Below are 18,149 nucleotides of genomic sequence, written 5' to 3'. Positions count from 1 at the left end.
TATTTCTTCAAAATCATGTTCTGCAAATACAGTTGGTCCGATGAGTCAATATCTGCATTGATTACATTAGTAAGGACATAACTAAAAGAAGTTTATATAAATTGGATAAGTTATATGGTTTAGCTACCAATTATTTAATTTGTGATGATTTAAAGTACATTATTATAGCTAATAATGATTGTTATTGATGCTTTTATATTTATGAATATAAATATAACTGTAAAATATAAATTTTATACTTACTTACCTACCTCCGTTAAATACATAAAAAACGGTAAAATACTATATATTTTATAAAAATTTGAAGTATCATAAATCTCTGTATATGTTTCTGAAAATATCACATTATTTAATGGAAGACCAATCTCAGTATAGCACTGTATAATCCACACATATTTACAAGCTCAGATGAATAGGCACTGCTGCTTACCATTTATAGAATGGTTAAGAAAACAATATATCCCTTTTTTGGAAATTAGCGTCATAGGTACGCCTCCTTTTAAAAAGTCTGCAGCTTTGACGGCATAAGGGCTCTCTGTACAAACAAGAATAGCCGGCTACATATTTGTATACACTCCTATAGAACATTTACCTCCAAACGGATTTGTTTATGCGGCAATACGACATATAAATATGCGTAAAATCACCGCCATTTTCGATTGCGCAGACCCCTGATAGGCCATCATCGTCACTCATTCAGTAAAACTCGTGGACTCTGTACACTTGAGTGTGAAGTGTTCTATGTCAGCAACATCATTCATTCAATAACATACTAACCTTTTCAGCCCTTCGCTAATTCTCTAACATAATCGCGTTTTTCGGTTTCTTCTTGACTAACGATTTGATAAACTTTGGCAGTTTACTTGACTTCTTCCTTTTCTCGCTGCTTTGGCTTATAAGATTGTTGAGTGACTTGCTGTCGTCTGACGGCAGGGTTATCTGTAGGGTGCTGAGGTCTGTGAGGGACTTGCTGCTCTTGTGTGGTTCGGGGAGCGCGAGGAAGCTGGTCGGAGTCTGTGTGGAGTAGCCGTTGGTGAGCGGCTTCATTTCTGTGATGCTCAGGGATGAGTGGCTGGAACTCGCTGTGCCGTTTGTTATTCTGAAACATAAATAGAATAAATTATTGTAAGCTATTATAGGTGTGCTGGGTTTGGCCTATGACACAAGACGGTTTTAGCTGCAATGGTGAATACTGACTATAGTCCCGAAAATCCACCATATTATCGTATCGGCATTCGACGCAGGTTTTTTTGTTCTCGATTGTTCAATGGTGAGATTTTGCTGCTTGGATATGTCGCTATGGCGTTGTACTGAGGCAGGGCTCTAACTCAACGATATAATGATCACAATCTGTATACCTGGGCAATTTGACAAGCTGCAGCGACTGCGCTAGCTTCTCCCAGAAGTCGTAGGCGGCCTTCTGGCCGGGCGGCGAGTAGTACAGGTTGTGGATGTGGCTCAGGTGGCTCGGCAGCCGGCACGCGCGGTACATGCACGGGATTATCTTCGGCTTCTTCAGCTCTGGAATTACATTTTATTATTATTACTTGTTGTTTCCCACCAGCTCCTTCACCTTAAAAAGTTTTGCAGTGGCAATTCTGGGATAGTGTATGTGGTTAACCAGGGTATCAGCTACTACATACCTACCATACATACAAAATTGATGCAGCCCCATCTCCATATTATAAATGCGAAAGTTTGATTTCGTAAGGAAACACCAGGCACACTATTCACAGGACACCCTGTAGAAATTTGATTAGTATTCTATTCAGATTCTTATTCTTTGTCCACTGAACATCGCATGCTTTAAACTTTCTTGCAAAATCCTGATGAAATATTACAATATATTATTATAGATAATATATTGTAATATTTCATCTTAGAAACTTAAACCTAATCATAGACTTAGTATATACTGGCGTATAGACGAACAAAGCGAGCGAGGGAGAAGAAAATCCCTTACGGAAATTTGGCAAGTTAGAAAAGGATATCGAATCCAATGAAAATGTGACTGGTTTTGAATGACAGAGCGTCACAATTGGGCACGCGGAAAATCAACACCTTAGTATTTTGGATTTTATGCGTACATCGTGGTTTACTTTCAGTAAATCTAATTGTATTCAACAATGGTAACATCTTCTGCGAGTGATTGTGGCGTTAATCATAGAAATCATCCTGAAAATTGCACATTTCACAGGTAAATACCAAAATAGTCATCACTGCCACGACGCGTTTATTTTTGGTTAAAATTTGTCTTTTATCCTGTATTAAATATAAAATAATGCCAATGCTGTTGTTTACTTTTAAATTTTGTGTATGTGGAAGTACATTTGTTAATAATTTCCATGATTTTAGTAAATATATTTTTCATCAATTTATTTTACATGTACTAGGGATTGACTCAAATTAATCGATATCATTATCGATATTTTATGTTGAATGTTTCCTATGAAAATAAATGCTAGCTTGCGTTTACCGTCTCGTATCTGAACTATTTTGTCAGGGCAAGGTACATCTTTTAACAAATACATAAACTAATTATTTTCTATAATTTGTCCAACAGATTCCCTCTATAGATACTATAATAAGACGAAAGTGGTTGAAAGTAGTTGGACGCGTTGGTTGGAATCCAAAGAAGAACTCTACCATTTGCAGCAATTCAACTTAAGAATGAATGTAAACTTAATCATTTAGGAAACGAAACTGTAATGAACCAGTTAAATAAATAAATATGTGGTAACATCTCAAACAAGGCCATCCGATGCAGAGCCAGTAATATGGGTCAGACAGATGATATATCTAAGATTGTTCTGTTTAAAAGTCAATAAAATAAGGAGCGATGAAAAAAGTGTTTTATTTTTATTTATGCATTTTTTTACACTATGTCAAAATTATAATCTGGACAACAACAGTCTATGGAACAACTCTCTTCAAGGGTCGAACATCGAACTTCAATAACTTATCGATGGTCCTCCAAAGTAAAGAAAGGTACATCACTAGCTAATGCACACACTGAAAAAATCAAAATTGGTCACGTTTTATCGAGCTGTCAGTTCGTCTATACGCAGTATATACTAAGTCTATGAACCTAATAATAAAAAATAAAAAAAAAACACGCACTCACGCCTTGTTCTAATGTACTCCCTTGCGGGGTAGGCAGAGGTGCATTGCTGCACCCACTTTTCGCCAGGGCGGGGCGGGCCTATTGCCATTTTACGGGCACATCCAAGATCCGAGAACAAATATCTGTGTTTAAACAAATATCTGCCCCAGCCGGGAATCGAACCCGGGACCATCGGCTCAGTAGTCAGGTCACTAACCACTACGCTATTCGGTCGTCATAAATAATAATAATAAAGAATGTTACAAACTAAACTACCTATATATTATACAAACTAAACCTATGTACATAACTAAAACTATATGTAGGACAGACCTTCTAAGCCTGGTCCCTGTGGGAGGGTTCCCAACACGCTGGCGACATTGATGAAATGAAATCCTGATTATTATAAATGCGAAAGTATGTATAATTATAATGTTATTGTTTTCCAAATGTGTATAGGTAGGATTATAACAAGAGATTATGTATTTTTGGAAGGGAAATCTATGAAGGGAAACTTAATACATTAGAACAGCATAAACGTCAGGAATACAAGTAGGTATCATGGGATAAAGTCAAAAGGATTATTTTGTAGTATTTTTAGTCATCACTAGACTTACCAATGCCAACAGCCTGTGCATAGTCCATATAGAAGGTGTTGGCAGGACTGCTGAGGAACTCGGGTGAGTAGATCAGGATGATCCGGTGACATCTCTCTGAGATCAGCCGGGACACCGCTGAGTACTGTGTGGAGTGACCAGGCAGGAGGTCGTCTTCTGTGCATAACTGAAATTATTTCAATATGTTATTATCTATAAACTCATCTGATCATCTTAGTTGTTTATCAAAATCAGCTGATTTTGATAAACAACTAAGTACCTAAAACAAATCAATTATTCTGCTTCAAACTTCATATAAACTAACCTTAAACCCATTCCCTCTCATTCTACTAAGTAGTTCATCTATGAAGTCTTTGTCTTCTCTCGCATACAGCACGTAGGCGTGATACAACTGAGGCTCCCCGTGTGTCACATCGTCAAACGTAATGAGATCATCTCGCACATCTTCCAGTCTTGACATTTGTGCATTTTGAGGGATTGCCATGGGCTGCGGGTCTGAAAAAGTGTTTAGAAAGTCATGAGAGACAATATTTAATAGATATAGTAGAATTTTGAACATAAGCATTCAATTGGAATTTTCATTTCATATACCTATGTTTTAAAAGTGGGATAAAAGAATTTAATGATACACAAGGTATGTAACTTAACCCAATGTAACTTACCAGCCAGTTCCCCATTTCTTAACAACTCTTGTAAATCGTCATACACATCATGTCTGTCTAATCTCTGTAAGTAAAAAAACAACTGTGCCACCGTGGCTGTTCCATCCCGTTTCTGTGACCACAGCTCCAGTATTCTCCCTGTTTTGTCTGGGATGTGTTCCAAGGATGACGCCATCTCTGAAGATATATTCACCAAGGAGGCCAGCCCGCGCCAGTCCCTAGACATAACAAATAGGTTGTTTACAAGGGAAATTATGTTATAATAATGATTTACAAATACCTTGTTGTCGCACATTAGATATGAAACTAGGGTGTAAAGGTCCAATTGTGAAGGATTTTACGGTCATATTATGTAAGGTTTATGCTTATTAATTAGAAAAACAAGGGAATTAAATCACCTCGGTAATTTATCAGGGCCATCACTCGGTAAAACTTTCTTTGTGTTCAGTAAACAACCCAAGATGTATTTAGACTTGTAAGTCAAGGCAGTCAAAGGTATATTATTTGGGTTTACTTCGGAACCCATTTTATTACTATAAAAATATCTAAATTACATAAAATTTCACAAATAAACAAGTTCTATTCCAGTTTACGAAACAACACAACTTGAGCAACATAAATGTCACTGTCAAACTGTAAATGTAAACTGTCATCGCAATGTCAGTCGGGCGGACCGTTCATTCGTCTAATAATACTTTCAAACGCCGAAGCGCTTCACATGAAAAGCATAATTTTATTATTTCTTGTTTAACCCGTATTCTCCACCGCATATACCTTAGTTACACCTACCGAGTAGAGTGGCGAGTGAGACAGTATCCTCGGCCGATCCTCGACCAATGAACGGCTAGCAGTGCTCGGCCGAGTTATTATTCTATGGCCAAGGATCTACTCGGTACGTGTATGTCATGATGTGTATGTTTAACTTTTAACCGATCGATGTAGGAACTGACTGTAGACTACATTCCATCTTGTAAGTAAAGTAATGAAATCAGAAGTTTTTTACTCCCTGGTAGCTCACCTACCTTCTCGTAAGAGAAGTACCTCGAGTAGAGTGGCGAGTGGCGAGACAGAGGCCGATCTTAGTATGCCGACCAATGAACGGTTTGCACGAGTGCTCGGCAGTAGGTCTATGGCCGAGAACAATGTCTCGGCCGTAGGTGTAATCAGGGTATTACCACCAAGGAACATAATACTTCACTTATTTAGTTTAGGTTATTTCCATACAGTAAATCTGTTTAGTAAAGATAAAATAAAACATTACCAGATTGATTTGAGACGATTTATTGTCATTCACAAGTGCATTGACTAATTGGCTACAGTCTACAGATAAACAGTACCTGGGTAAAGGTAGTCCCTATGCAAACATTCGTATCTTACGCGCAAGTTGATGCGAAAACAATAACGAGAATTAAGTTAGCTAGCTACATAGAACCATAGAAAACGACAGAAATATCTGACTGTTACAACAGTAGCGCTACTGCTTATCTTCCAGCAAATTAATGAAGTGAATACACTGTAAATATACAGATTTTATAGCAGTAGGTATCTGTACTAAGGCCGCACGCGCACTGTGCCATTTATCGATTCCATTGTCATCATCCGATCAGAGACACAACCACCAACGCAGCTGACGGCCTAAGACTAAGTTACGTCCATATTTGTATCATTATTACCCCGTATCCCGTATCAGAACTCCATACCGCAACCTCGGCGCGTATCATGTTGGCCTCCAACAGCTACCTATTACGATACGCCGATGCTAGGATACGGAAATCTGATAAGGGAAATGATACAAATTGGGATCCGGTTTCAGTTATTTCGGTCTAAGCATAGCTACATAGCGTCAAACAGTCGATCTCATACACACAACTTAATAATAGAAAGAGAGAAAGAACCAACAAGTATAATAAACAACACAAACAACAACAAACCCTATGTACAGTTGTACAGTAACTACTAGTAAGCTCATTAAATATTGGAATGTTTTCATCTAGTTTTCTAATAGTCTATATCACTACATTGTTAGTGTCCTATTACTATTTTGCTTAGCAAAAAAACATAATTAAACAAGTATACATAATAAGGGAAAATTTGTGTAAACTGATTTTCTTTTATGCTATTCAATTGGTAATGTGCCTACTTACACAAGATGTAGGTACATAAAGGACTATTGTAAGCCGTAAGAGCGACAGAGGTTATTCTTGAGTTTTTGTATAAGTATTTAAGTAGATTTATTTATCTTCCCCAAGACCGTATGGCTTACAATATCGCTTTTAAAACGCCTAGCATGTTTAAATTGACGGTCTATAAATTGACTATCTGTGGGCCAGTTTCATTGAGTACACGTAACACAAACATAATAATTATTAAGTAATCATAATACATATTATATCTAATTACAAAATTAACTGTATGTTAATTGCCACTTTTCCCTTAATTTTTTAGACAAATGTTACTAGACCACTCTCAGTTTCTTGAGCCACTTATTCCTCAATAAATAGTGCTTACGAAGTTATAGTAAATTGAGAGGTGTTATCAGTTTTTATTGCTTGTTCACAAGTAACCGACGCGACGCCTTATAATGTTTGAAGAGTAAGTTCTCAAGCTGGCACTTCATCGATACACTGTTGCTGGTACGTGGAGACAATCTACAGACCATTGTTTAAAAAGTAACATACGCTCAATAAATAAATACTATGTCATCTAATTTCACATCAGTAGGCACATTGTTAATTACTACATTATTTACAAGCTGCGTTTGTGCTTTTCGTGAGGTATAACATTTCATCAATAACCTACATTATTACTACTATAAATATTATTGCTGCAAATAATTTTCTAAGATTACATTTCAACACAAAAATTAGTCTTCTACAAGGAACTAAAGGGTGTAATTCTACATGTACATTTTTGCAATAAGCCAATGGCAAGAATTTACAAACAGTGCACTTGTTTAGACAGGTGTGAAATTAGCAGCACTTGAAGATACAGCGACCCCATTGGTTGATATTCTTCAACCTACAGCTAATTTCACATGCTACTGTATTTTTATAATGTTCTTTTTTTATCAATACTTACACCAAATTACACAAGTTACAAGATGGGTTGTGTAAAAATAGTTATTAATTTAGATAGATACAAATTAATTGATATGACTAATTTACTTATTTGTCAATTTGATAAGACGTTTTCAATTATTTAAGGGTGTCTAGTTCAATAAATACTTATTTATCTACATGAAATAAAGTTATAACTAATTTCCATTTAACGTGTTAATAATATTTAAGAAAATTAAAACAGTGGCAAGAAAGTGTGAATAAAATAGATACACAATAGTAACCAAATAAATAATTTAAGTAAAAACCTTTATTTACAATGATATGGTTAGTCAAGTAATGAACTTAATAGTTTAATTAAGTATTTAGATATGTGAATAATGCATCATGGTAAGAATAAAGCTATATTGCCAACACATCGATGCTAAGATCGACACAAATAAATGATCTTGTAGGCTTAAGTACTTCTTCACATGTACATATTATAAGTTTATAAGGAAAAAACAACGCATTCAGTCTTTCCAGGGATTCAGTTGAAAAATGACCTTAATCCATTCTTACATTTATTACATCTAGGTATAACCTACTACTAGCCTGCCTGTATGAATCTTCCGCCAATTTCATTTAATTGCTACTTATTTTTGGCCACTTTTCTCAAGTCTTCAATTGTTATAGTGTTCACTAGTGAAACTGTAAGTTTATTATTATAATAATTGTAAGGTTAACGAAAACGAAAGTGCTATGTACCGTGTATGGTTAATAATGAGAAACATAGGCATATTGAAGAACTTGCCAAGACTTCTACAAACCTTTTGTTAGTTTTATAAATATGGACTGAATAAAAGTCCGATACTATGATCCTTGTCGTTCATGTAACTACATAGGTACGTGTGTTTAGTACATTAAGTGTAGGTATTTAGTTAAGTAAATACGTGCGATGGCATACCATACATAACAACAACATATCCATAATTATATTATTTATAAGTACACGCGTTTTTATAACACAATTCATGCTCTAAACATCTTCATTCCTGTCATTTACACAACTCGATTAATTAATCCTTACAACCTTATCCAGAGCCAACAGAAGCCATCGCTAAACCAACTATTACCCTCAGTAAAGACTGTCAAATCTTGCATCACATCGAGTGATGAAACATGATTCAAGAGTAAAGACAGAACACCAGTATTCACCCATATTACCTTCAATTATGAGCCGCTTTCTTTCCCTGCATATACCCTTCCCATCTTTTAGCCGTATTCAAAATTATCGGATCATCATCCAGCCCCGCCAACAAATACAATTGATTCACATGAGTCGCGTGATAGTCCCACCGAGCTATATTCGGACTCACGCCCAGTGTGAAATGCCTTAAGTCGTAGAAGCTTCCAGATCCCGTGTCGAATAGAGGCAGGAGGGTTTTAAGGGAGACCATACCGTCGTCGAACATTTTCTTGGCTAAAGAGATGGAGTTCTCTCCCTCGGTGATGTGCAGGTCGTAGAGCCCGAGCAGGGTGTAGATGAAGCCATTGAGGACGAATAAAGGCGGCGTCGTCGGGTACTCTTCGTACCTGGAATGGTTAGAGGTGATCGTTTAGTTAATTTGTCATAAGACTCATAAGTTAGCCGCACTACATGCCTGTTGCACTCATTATTTATACTTACATTTATGAAGATGAAGTTAAAGGCCAATTCACACATATAAGTGATGCTTCGACTGTGGCATCACTGATATGTGTGTATGGGACTTTAACTTTAAAGTTTATGCGAATCTCGCACATAGCTAGTGTTTTTATAAAACATCAGAGCGGAGCGGGATAGAGCCCGCTATGCTCTGGCAGCCTTAGGCGCGAATACAAAATGTAGGTAAGCGGCACGTTGTTAAGTATGTTACTCCAGCAGCGTGGCACGTCTTTTCGTCGCCGCTTACCTATATTTTGTATTGAAACGTTCCGAAGCGGCAAGATGCCCGCGCCGCGCCTTCGCCTTATACCTTTTCTGTGTAATTCGCTTCTTAAGAGACAAGAGAAAGCACTCACCAAACATATTTGTCCATCCACATGGCCTTGACCCCGCCGGCGTGGCTGGGCACGTGCAGCAGGCTGAGCGCGCGGCGCGCGGCGCGCAGGTACGCCTCGTCGCCGCTGCGGTGGTACGCGCGCGAGAGGAGCGATATCGCGTGCCCTTGGCTCATTGCCGAGTGCCTGGAAGAGTAGGTATGATGGGCTGATTAGGTTATGTAGGTATGTATGTCTTTAGGAGTGACCCAGGAAAGTGCTGGATGACGACGAAAAAAGTCTCTGTCGCTCTATAGAGAAGTGACTATTCAGCAAAATCGATGGTCGAAAGTTTTCGTTCAGCAGTATGGGAGAAGCCACCAGATTGAAGACTGCTGATGGTGATCTCAATGGAACCGAGGAATTAAGGTTTTACGGATACCTTTACGGACACCCTTATTACATGCTCTTCGTAGCTTGAGCTTGAATATCCGAGTTTGGGACGTCGCCACTTATTATACTATTTTAGATTTTCCATCTCTGGGCGACCTATGGAAACAGTTTATAGAGCCTAAAGCAACATTAGGTACAATAATCTCACCATCCAGGCTTGAGTTCAGCTAACCCGGCGGCGACGCGGCGGCGCGCGGGCACGGGCCAGCCGCCGCCCACACCGCCGATCAGTGGTGGGACGAACGGACGGAGAGACATACCAGGGATGTAGTAACTTAATACCAGACATAGCACACCTACAGTATAATAGGGCGTAACTCAATTTGAGTTAGTATTAGCCAGATTGGCTGTGATTATCCTGTGTTTGAAGATAATACCTACTAGTATCTACGTTTTTGCGTTTGTATCAGCTGTTCGACAACCTTATTATACGCTCTGCATCTGCGTAGCTTGAGGTTAAATAGCCGTGTTTGAAACGTCGTTACATATCATTGTATCGTGTCTTTTCCATCTCGTCAACATCGGGACCTAGGGATGGATCTTATAGAGCCTAAAGCAACATTACAATAATCTCACCATCCAGGCTTGAGTTCAGCTAGCCCGGCGGCAACCCTGCGGCGGGCGGGCACGGGCCAGCCCCCGCGCGGCCGCTGCTGCGCCGCCAGCCAGCGCGCCGCCGCCCACACCGCCGCACAGTGGTGGGATGAACGGACGGAGAGACATGCCAGGGACATGGCTACTTACCCGACAATCGACATAGAGCACCAATAAACTCGCCAGCCAAAGTTCCACCTGTCATTGCTGTTCCAGAATTACGTCACTGGAACTTTTTCATAGCTCGCGAGTGTATGTAGGTATCTATCTATCACGTATCTGCGTCTGTATCAGCTGTCCGATAACCTTATTACGCGCTCTGCGTAGCTTGAGATTGAATAGCCTTATGTGAGACGTCGCGTCGCTACATATTATTATATTGTGTCTTTTTCATCTCAGGAACATGGAGGACCTATGGAAGACGTCATTACAATAGCCTTACCGTCCAGGCTTGAGTTCAGCTAACCCGGCGGCGACCCTGCGGCGCGCGGGCACGGGCCAGCCCCCGCGCGGCCGCTGCTGCGCCGCCAGCCAGCGCGCCGCCGCCCACACCGCCGCACAGTGGTGGGACGAACGGATGGAGAGATACCAAAGACAAGGCAACTTACCCGACATAGCACACCTTGAGTATAATAGGGCGTATCTTCGAAATTGAGTTTCCTACATAGCCAAATTAGCTGGTGTTACCACTTGCGTTTGAAGATATTATGTATCTATCTACGTATTTGCGTCATTACTACCTGTCCGACACCGTCTGCGTAGCAAGTCGAATAGCCGTGTTCGAAACTTCACCACATATTACACTGTTTTGGCTTTTCCATCTCTGGGGACCTAATGGAAGGATCTTATAGCACCGAAGCCAACTATATTACAATCTCACCATCCAGGCTTGAGCTCAGCTAACCCGGCGGCGACGCGGCGGCGCGCGGGCACGGGCCAGCCCCCGCGCGGCCGCTGCTGCGCCGTCAACCAGCGCGCCGCCGCCCACACCGCCGCCGCATGGTGGGACGAACGGATGGACAGGTTGGTGAGGGAGCCGGAGCCGCTGAGGATTATGCTGGATATCTGTGGGGGGTGGGAGGATTAGTAATTTTATACAATATAGGAAGAAATTAATAATTCATTTTTTTCAATCTGCTAAAACAAACATGAGTTTTCTTTCTTTCCTGGTGAAAATGTACGCGCATAAAGATGTACTAAATTAAATATCGGGGGCCGTTACATAAGTGGATATAAGAATGAGTATTGACAAAAGCTAAAAACAGGGCGAGATAGCATAATTATGAACACCATCTTCACATTGTTTCTGCGTGCCTCTAAAAATCCAACTCCACTGAAAAATTACCTTAAACTTATTCCTCGGTGACTTCCTCTTGGGTCTATCCAGCAGCGCCCAGCCCTTCTGCATGTCTATGACAAGGTCCCGCGTGAGGCGCCGCCACCGCGCCTCCGTGCCCACGCCGTGGTAGATGTGGTCCTCCTGCGGATGACAAGGTTTGGGGTCATGGGAGTAGGGAGCAATAGTCAATTAAGATATATGGCAAATAGTGGCTGATGCCGTGGTTTATGAGGAGTTTTAGGGTGATGACAATAAGGTACAATTAATGTTAATGATAACTGCTGCACCGACGCAGCTAGTCGATAGTGACTGATGTGTAGAAGAAGACCGTAAGCTTGGTAGTGCACGAGTTCCACGACTGATAGCTATGGATGTAGATAAAACACACAACACACGCACTCACACCTTGTACTAATGTACTCCCTTGCGGGGTAGGCAGAGGTGCATTGCTGCACCCACTTTTCGCCAGAGTGTTATGTTAGTCCCAATGTAATAGGGGGCGGGCCTATTGCCATTTTACGGGCACATCCAAGACCCGAGAACAAATATCTGTGTTTAAACAAATATCTGCCCCAGCCGGGAATCGAACCCGGGACCATCGGCTCAGTAGACAGGGTCACTAATCACTACGCCATTCGGTCGTCTGATGTAGATATAGAAAGATAAAAGGTTAAATGGTATCACAATAACTCACCTGCGCCCATATCAGCTGCGTGCTCGTGACATAATGCAGATACACCGTCTCCTTGCGGTCCTTGTTCTGCAGCACCACCGTGAGCGAGGAGTTGGGCTTCAGCAGCAGGTCCAGACTGATCACGAAGTCCTGACTGATATTGACTTTCAACCACACCTGGCTCGACATCTGATCCGACGTGGAGAACCGTATCACATTCGCGCGGATCGAGGCATCAAATTCACGGACTAAAGACGCGTCCTGACTGACTATCCACTTCTCTTGATGTTTTTCACCATCTTCTATAATTCTTATTCTTGGCTCTGGCTCAGTTATATTCTTGCTATAATGCGCCAAGCCATATTGAGCTATCTGTGTCGGGTAATAGAATCCTTTTGGGTCCCACTGTGTGGACACCGGGACGCCGTCTATCCCGCTTATGCACTTGACTCTCTCCCTCACTTCCACGTTGTAGTTCTCGAAAGTGGTGAATGTTCCCGTCGGGTCGTATTTCTTCTTCGGATGGTATATTTTCCCGTAACTGTGCGACCATTCGAACTTCTCTGTGCCGTCGGCGACTGTTATCTTGCCGTAGATCTGGTGAAAATATGATTGTATAGCTAAGAAAGGTTTTTCTGTTAACGTAGCACAGCATGCAACACGGGGAAACAGAAAAGTTTTTTACTCTTTCACGTAAAAATTAGAAATTTGGTACGTAGGAACCTGTCAACCTGGATTAACACATAGGATACTTTTGATCCCGGAATTCCCACGGGAAAACTATTAAAGGCTCTAATTATTCTTCTTTCGTGTCAGTGAAATGCGATTTTTTATATTTGTCCAGACCAAAAAGAAGCAACTTTGATAGCATTTTGGTTGGCCTGGAGTAAGTCTTCCCGTGTGCAGGTGGAAGGGCACAGGGGACAGGAGAGTAAATGCTCCATAGTCTGGGGGGCGGTACCACAGTCGCATAGGTTGGTACCAATGGTATAGCCCCACTTACAGAGATTGTCCTTGCAGCAGCCTACCTCTGCTCGCAACCGATTTAGAGTCTTCCAGATGTGCCAGGGAAGACTGTTACCGGGAGCAAGTTTTTCCTCAAGAGGTAGGAAAGGATCCTGGGGCTGCTTTTCCTCCCAGAGCCTTAGCCTTGCGTTTTGTGGGTTTTCATCCGTTAAGGACACCTCACTATTTAGAAACGCTTTGCGGCTCTTAAGGCGGGAAGGTGCGGCAGTATGTGAGTAAAGTGGATGTCTGGAGTCGCATTCTTGTTTGGCTTTCTCAACAGAACATGCCATTTTACGCCGTATGCTAGGGGGTGCTATCCCAGCCAGAGAGTAGAGTTTGTGGAGCGGTGTCGGTTTGAGGCATCCCGTAACTATACGAACTGTGTCGTTAAGAGCAACATCTACTTCTCTAGCATGCGCGGACCTTGCCCATATGGGGCAGGCATATTCGGCAGCTGAGAAGCAGAGTGCTAAGCTACTTTTTCGTAGAACTTGCGGAGAGGCGCCCCAGCTGGTAGACGTAAGCCGTCGCAGAAGGCTCTAATTATAACCGTTCGCTATTCAGAAATGCCCATTATTTATTGGATTTGTTTACACACATACCCCCTTATTCATAAAAAACCGGCCAAGTGCGAGTCGGGCTCGCGCACAAAGGGTTCCGTAGCAGCAAATATAATATTACAGTTAAATCAACCTATCTCAAAAACTATAAGAGATACTTTGATCAAACCAAAAATCGTTGAAAGAGTTAATTAGCATGCATCACCTCTATTTTTTTTAGAATTTTATACCCCGTAGTTATAAAAATAGAGGGGGGGGGACATACTTTTTACGACTTTGAGAGCTGATATCTCAAAAACCGTTCACTTTAAGAAAAATGTTTTTTAGAAAACTTTATATCATTTTAAAAGACCTTTCCATTGATACCCCACACGGGTATGTACATCGAAAAAAAAAATTTCATCCCTCAGTTACATGTATGGGGGGCCCCACCCCCAATTCTTTTTTTTACTATTTAGTGTCATATTTTTGTAGCGGTTCATACAACACATATTCCCATCAAATTTCATCACTGTAGTACTTATAGTTTCCGAGTAAATCGGCTGTGACAGACGGACAGACGGACATGACGAAACTATAAGGGTTCCGTTTTTGCCATTTTGGCTACGGAACCCTAAAAAGTTACTGAACGGATTAACTATTGAACTGTTCTGTCCCTCTCTGACAGAGAACAATTTGTTCTTTGACAGAGAGGGACAAAACAGTTCAATAGCTAATCCGTCCAGTAACTTTTTTATGAATAAAGGGGATAGTTTAGAGTAAACCAAGATTAATCACACTCACCTCAAAGTACTTGTGTATGAAAGAGAAGGGCACATACACCTCGTCGTGCTCCCGCCGGCACGCGACCGCGTACTCGCCGTTGATGAAGCACTCGATGTCGTCGCGCGGCGCCGGGACCCGCTCGGACAGAGGGTTCGGTAGCATTGAACCTGACAGGAGAAAGAGGTGTTTTGTTATGTTGGTGGTGTGTAAGGATTCAAAAGGATGAGGCCTACTACTGATATCTACAAAGTGGTAATAAGGGGCTTCGAAAAATTGCAATGAAGTTAGTGCCTCTGCTTAGTTGAACTGAAACACTGGAGCGGACTGGACTGGCCTGTAACAGAACTTTGCATATCTACTGATATTTACTGCATATCACTGAGTCAAGCATAAGTGACTCTGACTCCCACTTACGGAAAAATGTTTACGAGGCATGAGCTCGAAACTGAGGGGCCCACGGCTCTCCCCTTCATCATTTCCAGTTGTTTACAGTAATCCATACCTGGGCGGGTGAGTGGCGGCGCGCACTGCGTCCACAGCAGCGTGAGCGCCAGCCCGGCGCCGCACAGCGCGCACAGCGCCACGCGCAGGTTCACGCGCACCACCATCATGCCGCCGCTCTGCAATAGGGGATTTGTGGTTATGTGATGGGTACATTTGGTTATGATAATGTGGGGATATGTATTGTGGTTATGTGATGGGCCATCATCATCATCTTTAGCCTATAGCAGTCCACTACTGGACGTAGGCCTCTCTCAAAGCTTGCCACTGTATGCGATCTATAGCTCCACATTCAATCATAACCAGCATCTTTTGCAAGTCGTCACCCATCTAGCCACAGGGTGTCCCAACCTATGTTTGCCTAGTTGCGGTCTCCACTTAGAACCATGTCTACCCCATTGGTTATTGGTTCTTCGACAGATGACCAGCCACTTAAGCTTACTAACTGGGTGAGCTATGTCGGTGACTTTAATTTTCTGTTGGATTACTTTGTTATGGATCTTTAAGAGAGACTCTGAGTGACTTTCAGTTTACGAACCAGTTCCACTGTAAGTGTCCACATTTCGGCGCCATGTGATGGGTAAACCTGTTTATTTAATGGGTATTATAGGTACACCTAATTACGAGATGGGTAAATTTAGTTATGTGTCAGGTACATTTAGGTACAAACACAAGAACTAGTCTAGGGTTTGTCACTATTTTAAAAAGAAAGGCTAGAATGGCCAGTCAGATTAGAGTCACCCTTTGAATGACTTTGATTACCTGATCTACCAAATAAGCAGCTTAAATACCTTGATATGTCACTCAAATAATGAAATTTTATTTGGTTACCGAGACCCTTCATCCTTGTCTTCTCCTTTGCAGATTGGTGACAAATATTATTTTAAGCACTACTAATATAAAATATTGTACACAAACATAACATTTTAATGGGTAAAAGATGACATAATTTTTCTGGAAGCTCTAAACAAATAAAGAATAGTATAACCAGCTTCCTACTGTGGGAGGGTCTGTAGAATTATGCATTACAATAGGAAGTGGTGTCCGACATCCCACATCAGTGGCAGAAATTTCAAAAACATATTTTTTTACACATGTTTCTGTTGAAAAGTTAGCTTTGTCAGACTACTGGGTTTTAGACCATTAGCCATGCGGGGTCTTGCTTGGTAATGTGATGGATGTGTAAGTTAACACAATCAGATGAGGTTTCCCTATGTTATACATTTAGTTTTTGTTTTACTTTCAGTTAATCTAGTCTGTAGATGATCAATATAATAAACAAGAAATCATAACAATACATTCCTAGAAGAAATAATATAGAATACTTCATGTTTGTTTACCCATCCATTGGATTGTGAATAAGTGACCTATAAATAAGTTAGACTAGAAAACCATACCTCTTAAATGAAAATTGACGCACTTTATCCTTCCGAAAATCTTATTAATTCCAAAATAAATATTGACGTGTAATATCTTCGCATCAGCGGCTATATTTAGACCCGAGTACCTTTCGAGCGGGGCTTTGGGGACTCGGCATCTTTGCGTAGGCGGTTTCCACACAAACATCAATAAAGAAGCTATGTTCAACAGAAATTTATAAACTATATGACCTCATTTGACAAAAACAACAAACGCTACGTTTGTTTTAACAGGTAATGCGGTTTAAATTGCTCATAAAGCTAATATTTACATATACTTACTAGGTACAGTCGAGTGGCATTCCATCCGTGGGAGCGTTGGTTGTAGATCTTAATGCCTGAGGTTTTCATTAAAACTACACTCGCATCACATTATTAGACATCACTGCTTCACTCAGATAATGGAATTTATTACTTTCACGAATGTTTTCACTAATATTTGGTAAAAAAATCCGACTCGATTTACTTCACTTGCAGCTGTTTGACAGTTTACTGACAACGTTTCGTTCCATTCGAAGTAGTAAACAGTCACCCGTCACTACCCATCACACTTGTCAATAATTATTTATAACGGAACGTTCTAAGTTGCGTTTGGAAATTTTAAATTACTCGGAATAAGAACAATAAATATAAAAAAGCTTTTTTTTTTTTTTTTTTCAATCTATTTTATTTAAGGAACTTTTGTCACTAGGTGACGATGACAGTCCCATCGTACCCTCTAATTAACATACACAAAACAATAAACTAAAAACTAAGAATGAAACTTAAAATAATATAGCAATTTGGCTGCTTCTGACCATGGCTCAGCCAATATACTTTGGAAAACTCCAACATCGATTCTATTAATATTAAACTTATCAACTAACTGTTGCCGCCGACTTGCATTCCGGACACATTCCATTAGGAAATGGTATACGTCATCTTCTACTCCACATTCATCACATTTGGGTGAAGTAACTTTTCCCATCAAGAATCCGAATTTATTTAATGGAATATGACCAGAACGAAGTCGGAGAGCCATCACAATTTGTTGTCTGTTTAATCGACTTGAACTAAACCAAGGTATTCGAGGGGGCTCACACACTATACTTCGGTACCAAATTCCCTTTTCTTTGGATATCTTATTGAAATATTCACTCCAATTATCACGTATGAATTGCCGATATTTGGCTAATACTTCAGACCAACTTGCTACAACTTCAACATCATTACCGTCTTTAATTGCTTTCTTAGCAAGCCTGTCAGCCTCCTCGTTACCTTGTAATCCAACATGCGAAGGAATCCATTGTAACATAACTTTAATGCCCCTTTTACACAAATTAATTAATTTTGATATAATCTTATAAGCAATTGCCAAACCTCTTTCCCCTGAAACACATCTAATAATATGTTGGAGAGA

General features: G+C 40.6%; 2 protein-coding genes across 3 annotated transcripts; both read right to left on the bottom strand.

Moving 5' to 3' along the window:
- Window positions 1–328: 328 nt before the first annotated feature.
- On the bottom strand, window positions 329–5,009 carry LOC105382914 (myeloid differentiation primary response protein MyD88). Its single transcript, XM_011552894.3, has 6 exons — window positions 4,781–5,009; window positions 4,383–4,600; window positions 4,025–4,215; window positions 3,721–3,886; window positions 1,359–1,521; window positions 329–1,099 (listed from the first exon to the last, which is right to left on the bottom strand). Exons 1-6 carry the CDS (start codon window positions 4,906–4,908, stop codon window positions 793–795), a joined length of 1,173 nt encoding a protein of 390 aa, XP_011551196.3. The 5' UTR covers window positions 4,909–5,009; the 3' UTR covers window positions 329–792.
- A 638-nt stretch (window positions 5,010–5,647) lies between these two features.
- Window positions 5,648–17,250, bottom strand: LOC105382951 (D-glucuronyl C5-epimerase B). Of its 2 annotated transcripts, none has more exons than XM_048623550.1 (8): window positions 17,033–17,250; window positions 15,334–15,451; window positions 14,850–14,998; window positions 12,520–13,095; window positions 11,832–11,966; window positions 11,367–11,551; window positions 9,482–9,646; window positions 5,648–9,013 (listed from the first exon to the last, which is right to left on the bottom strand). In XM_048623550.1, the coding sequence occupies exons 1-8, from the start codon at window positions 17,099–17,101 to the stop codon at window positions 8,647–8,649; spliced, it is 1,764 nt and encodes a 587-aa protein (XP_048479507.1). In that variant the 5' UTR covers window positions 17,102–17,250; the 3' UTR covers window positions 5,648–8,646. The 2 variants fall into 2 exon arrangements, with proteins under 2 accessions (XP_048479507.1, XP_048479508.1); XM_048623551.1 differs by lacking the exon at window positions 17,033–17,250 and adding an exon at window positions 16,730–16,990.
- Window positions 17,251–18,149: the final 899 nt, after the last annotated feature.

Source organism: Plutella xylostella, chromosome 10 (genome assembly GCF_932276165.1).
Source record: "Plutella xylostella chromosome 10, ilPluXylo3.1, whole genome shotgun sequence".
In the NCBI taxonomy this organism is placed as follows: Eukaryota; Metazoa; Arthropoda; class Insecta; order Lepidoptera; family Plutellidae; genus Plutella; species Plutella xylostella.
This window is presented reverse-complemented; position numbering and strand designations above follow the sequence as displayed.

Excerpts from the sequence above, each read along its gene's own strand:
- LOC105382914 (XM_011552894.3), bottom strand. The coding sequence starts at position 4,908 with ATGGGTTCCGAAGTAAACCCAAATAATATACCTTTGACTGCCTTGACT. Across the intron at positions 3,887-4,024 it reads TGAGAGGGAATGGGTTTAAG|TTATGCACAGAAGACGACCT; the intron begins GTTAGTTTATAT and ends AAATAATTTCAG. Across the intron at positions 1,522-3,720 it reads TGCACAGGCTGTTGGCATTG|AGCTGAAGAAGCCGAAGATA; the intron begins GTAAGTCTAGTG and ends ATGTAATTCCAG.
- LOC105382951 (XM_048623550.1), bottom strand. The coding sequence starts at position 17,101 with ATGAAAACCTCAGGCATTAAGATCTACAACCAACGCTCCCACGGATGG. Across the intron at positions 11,967-12,519 it reads CGCAGCTGATATGGGCGCAG|GAGGACCACATCTACCACGG; the intron begins GTGAGTTATTGT and ends TGTCATCCGCAG. Across the intron at positions 9,014-9,481 it reads TGGATGGACAAATATGTTTG|GTACGAAGAGTACCCGACGA; the intron begins GTGAGTGCTTTC and ends TAACCATTCCAG.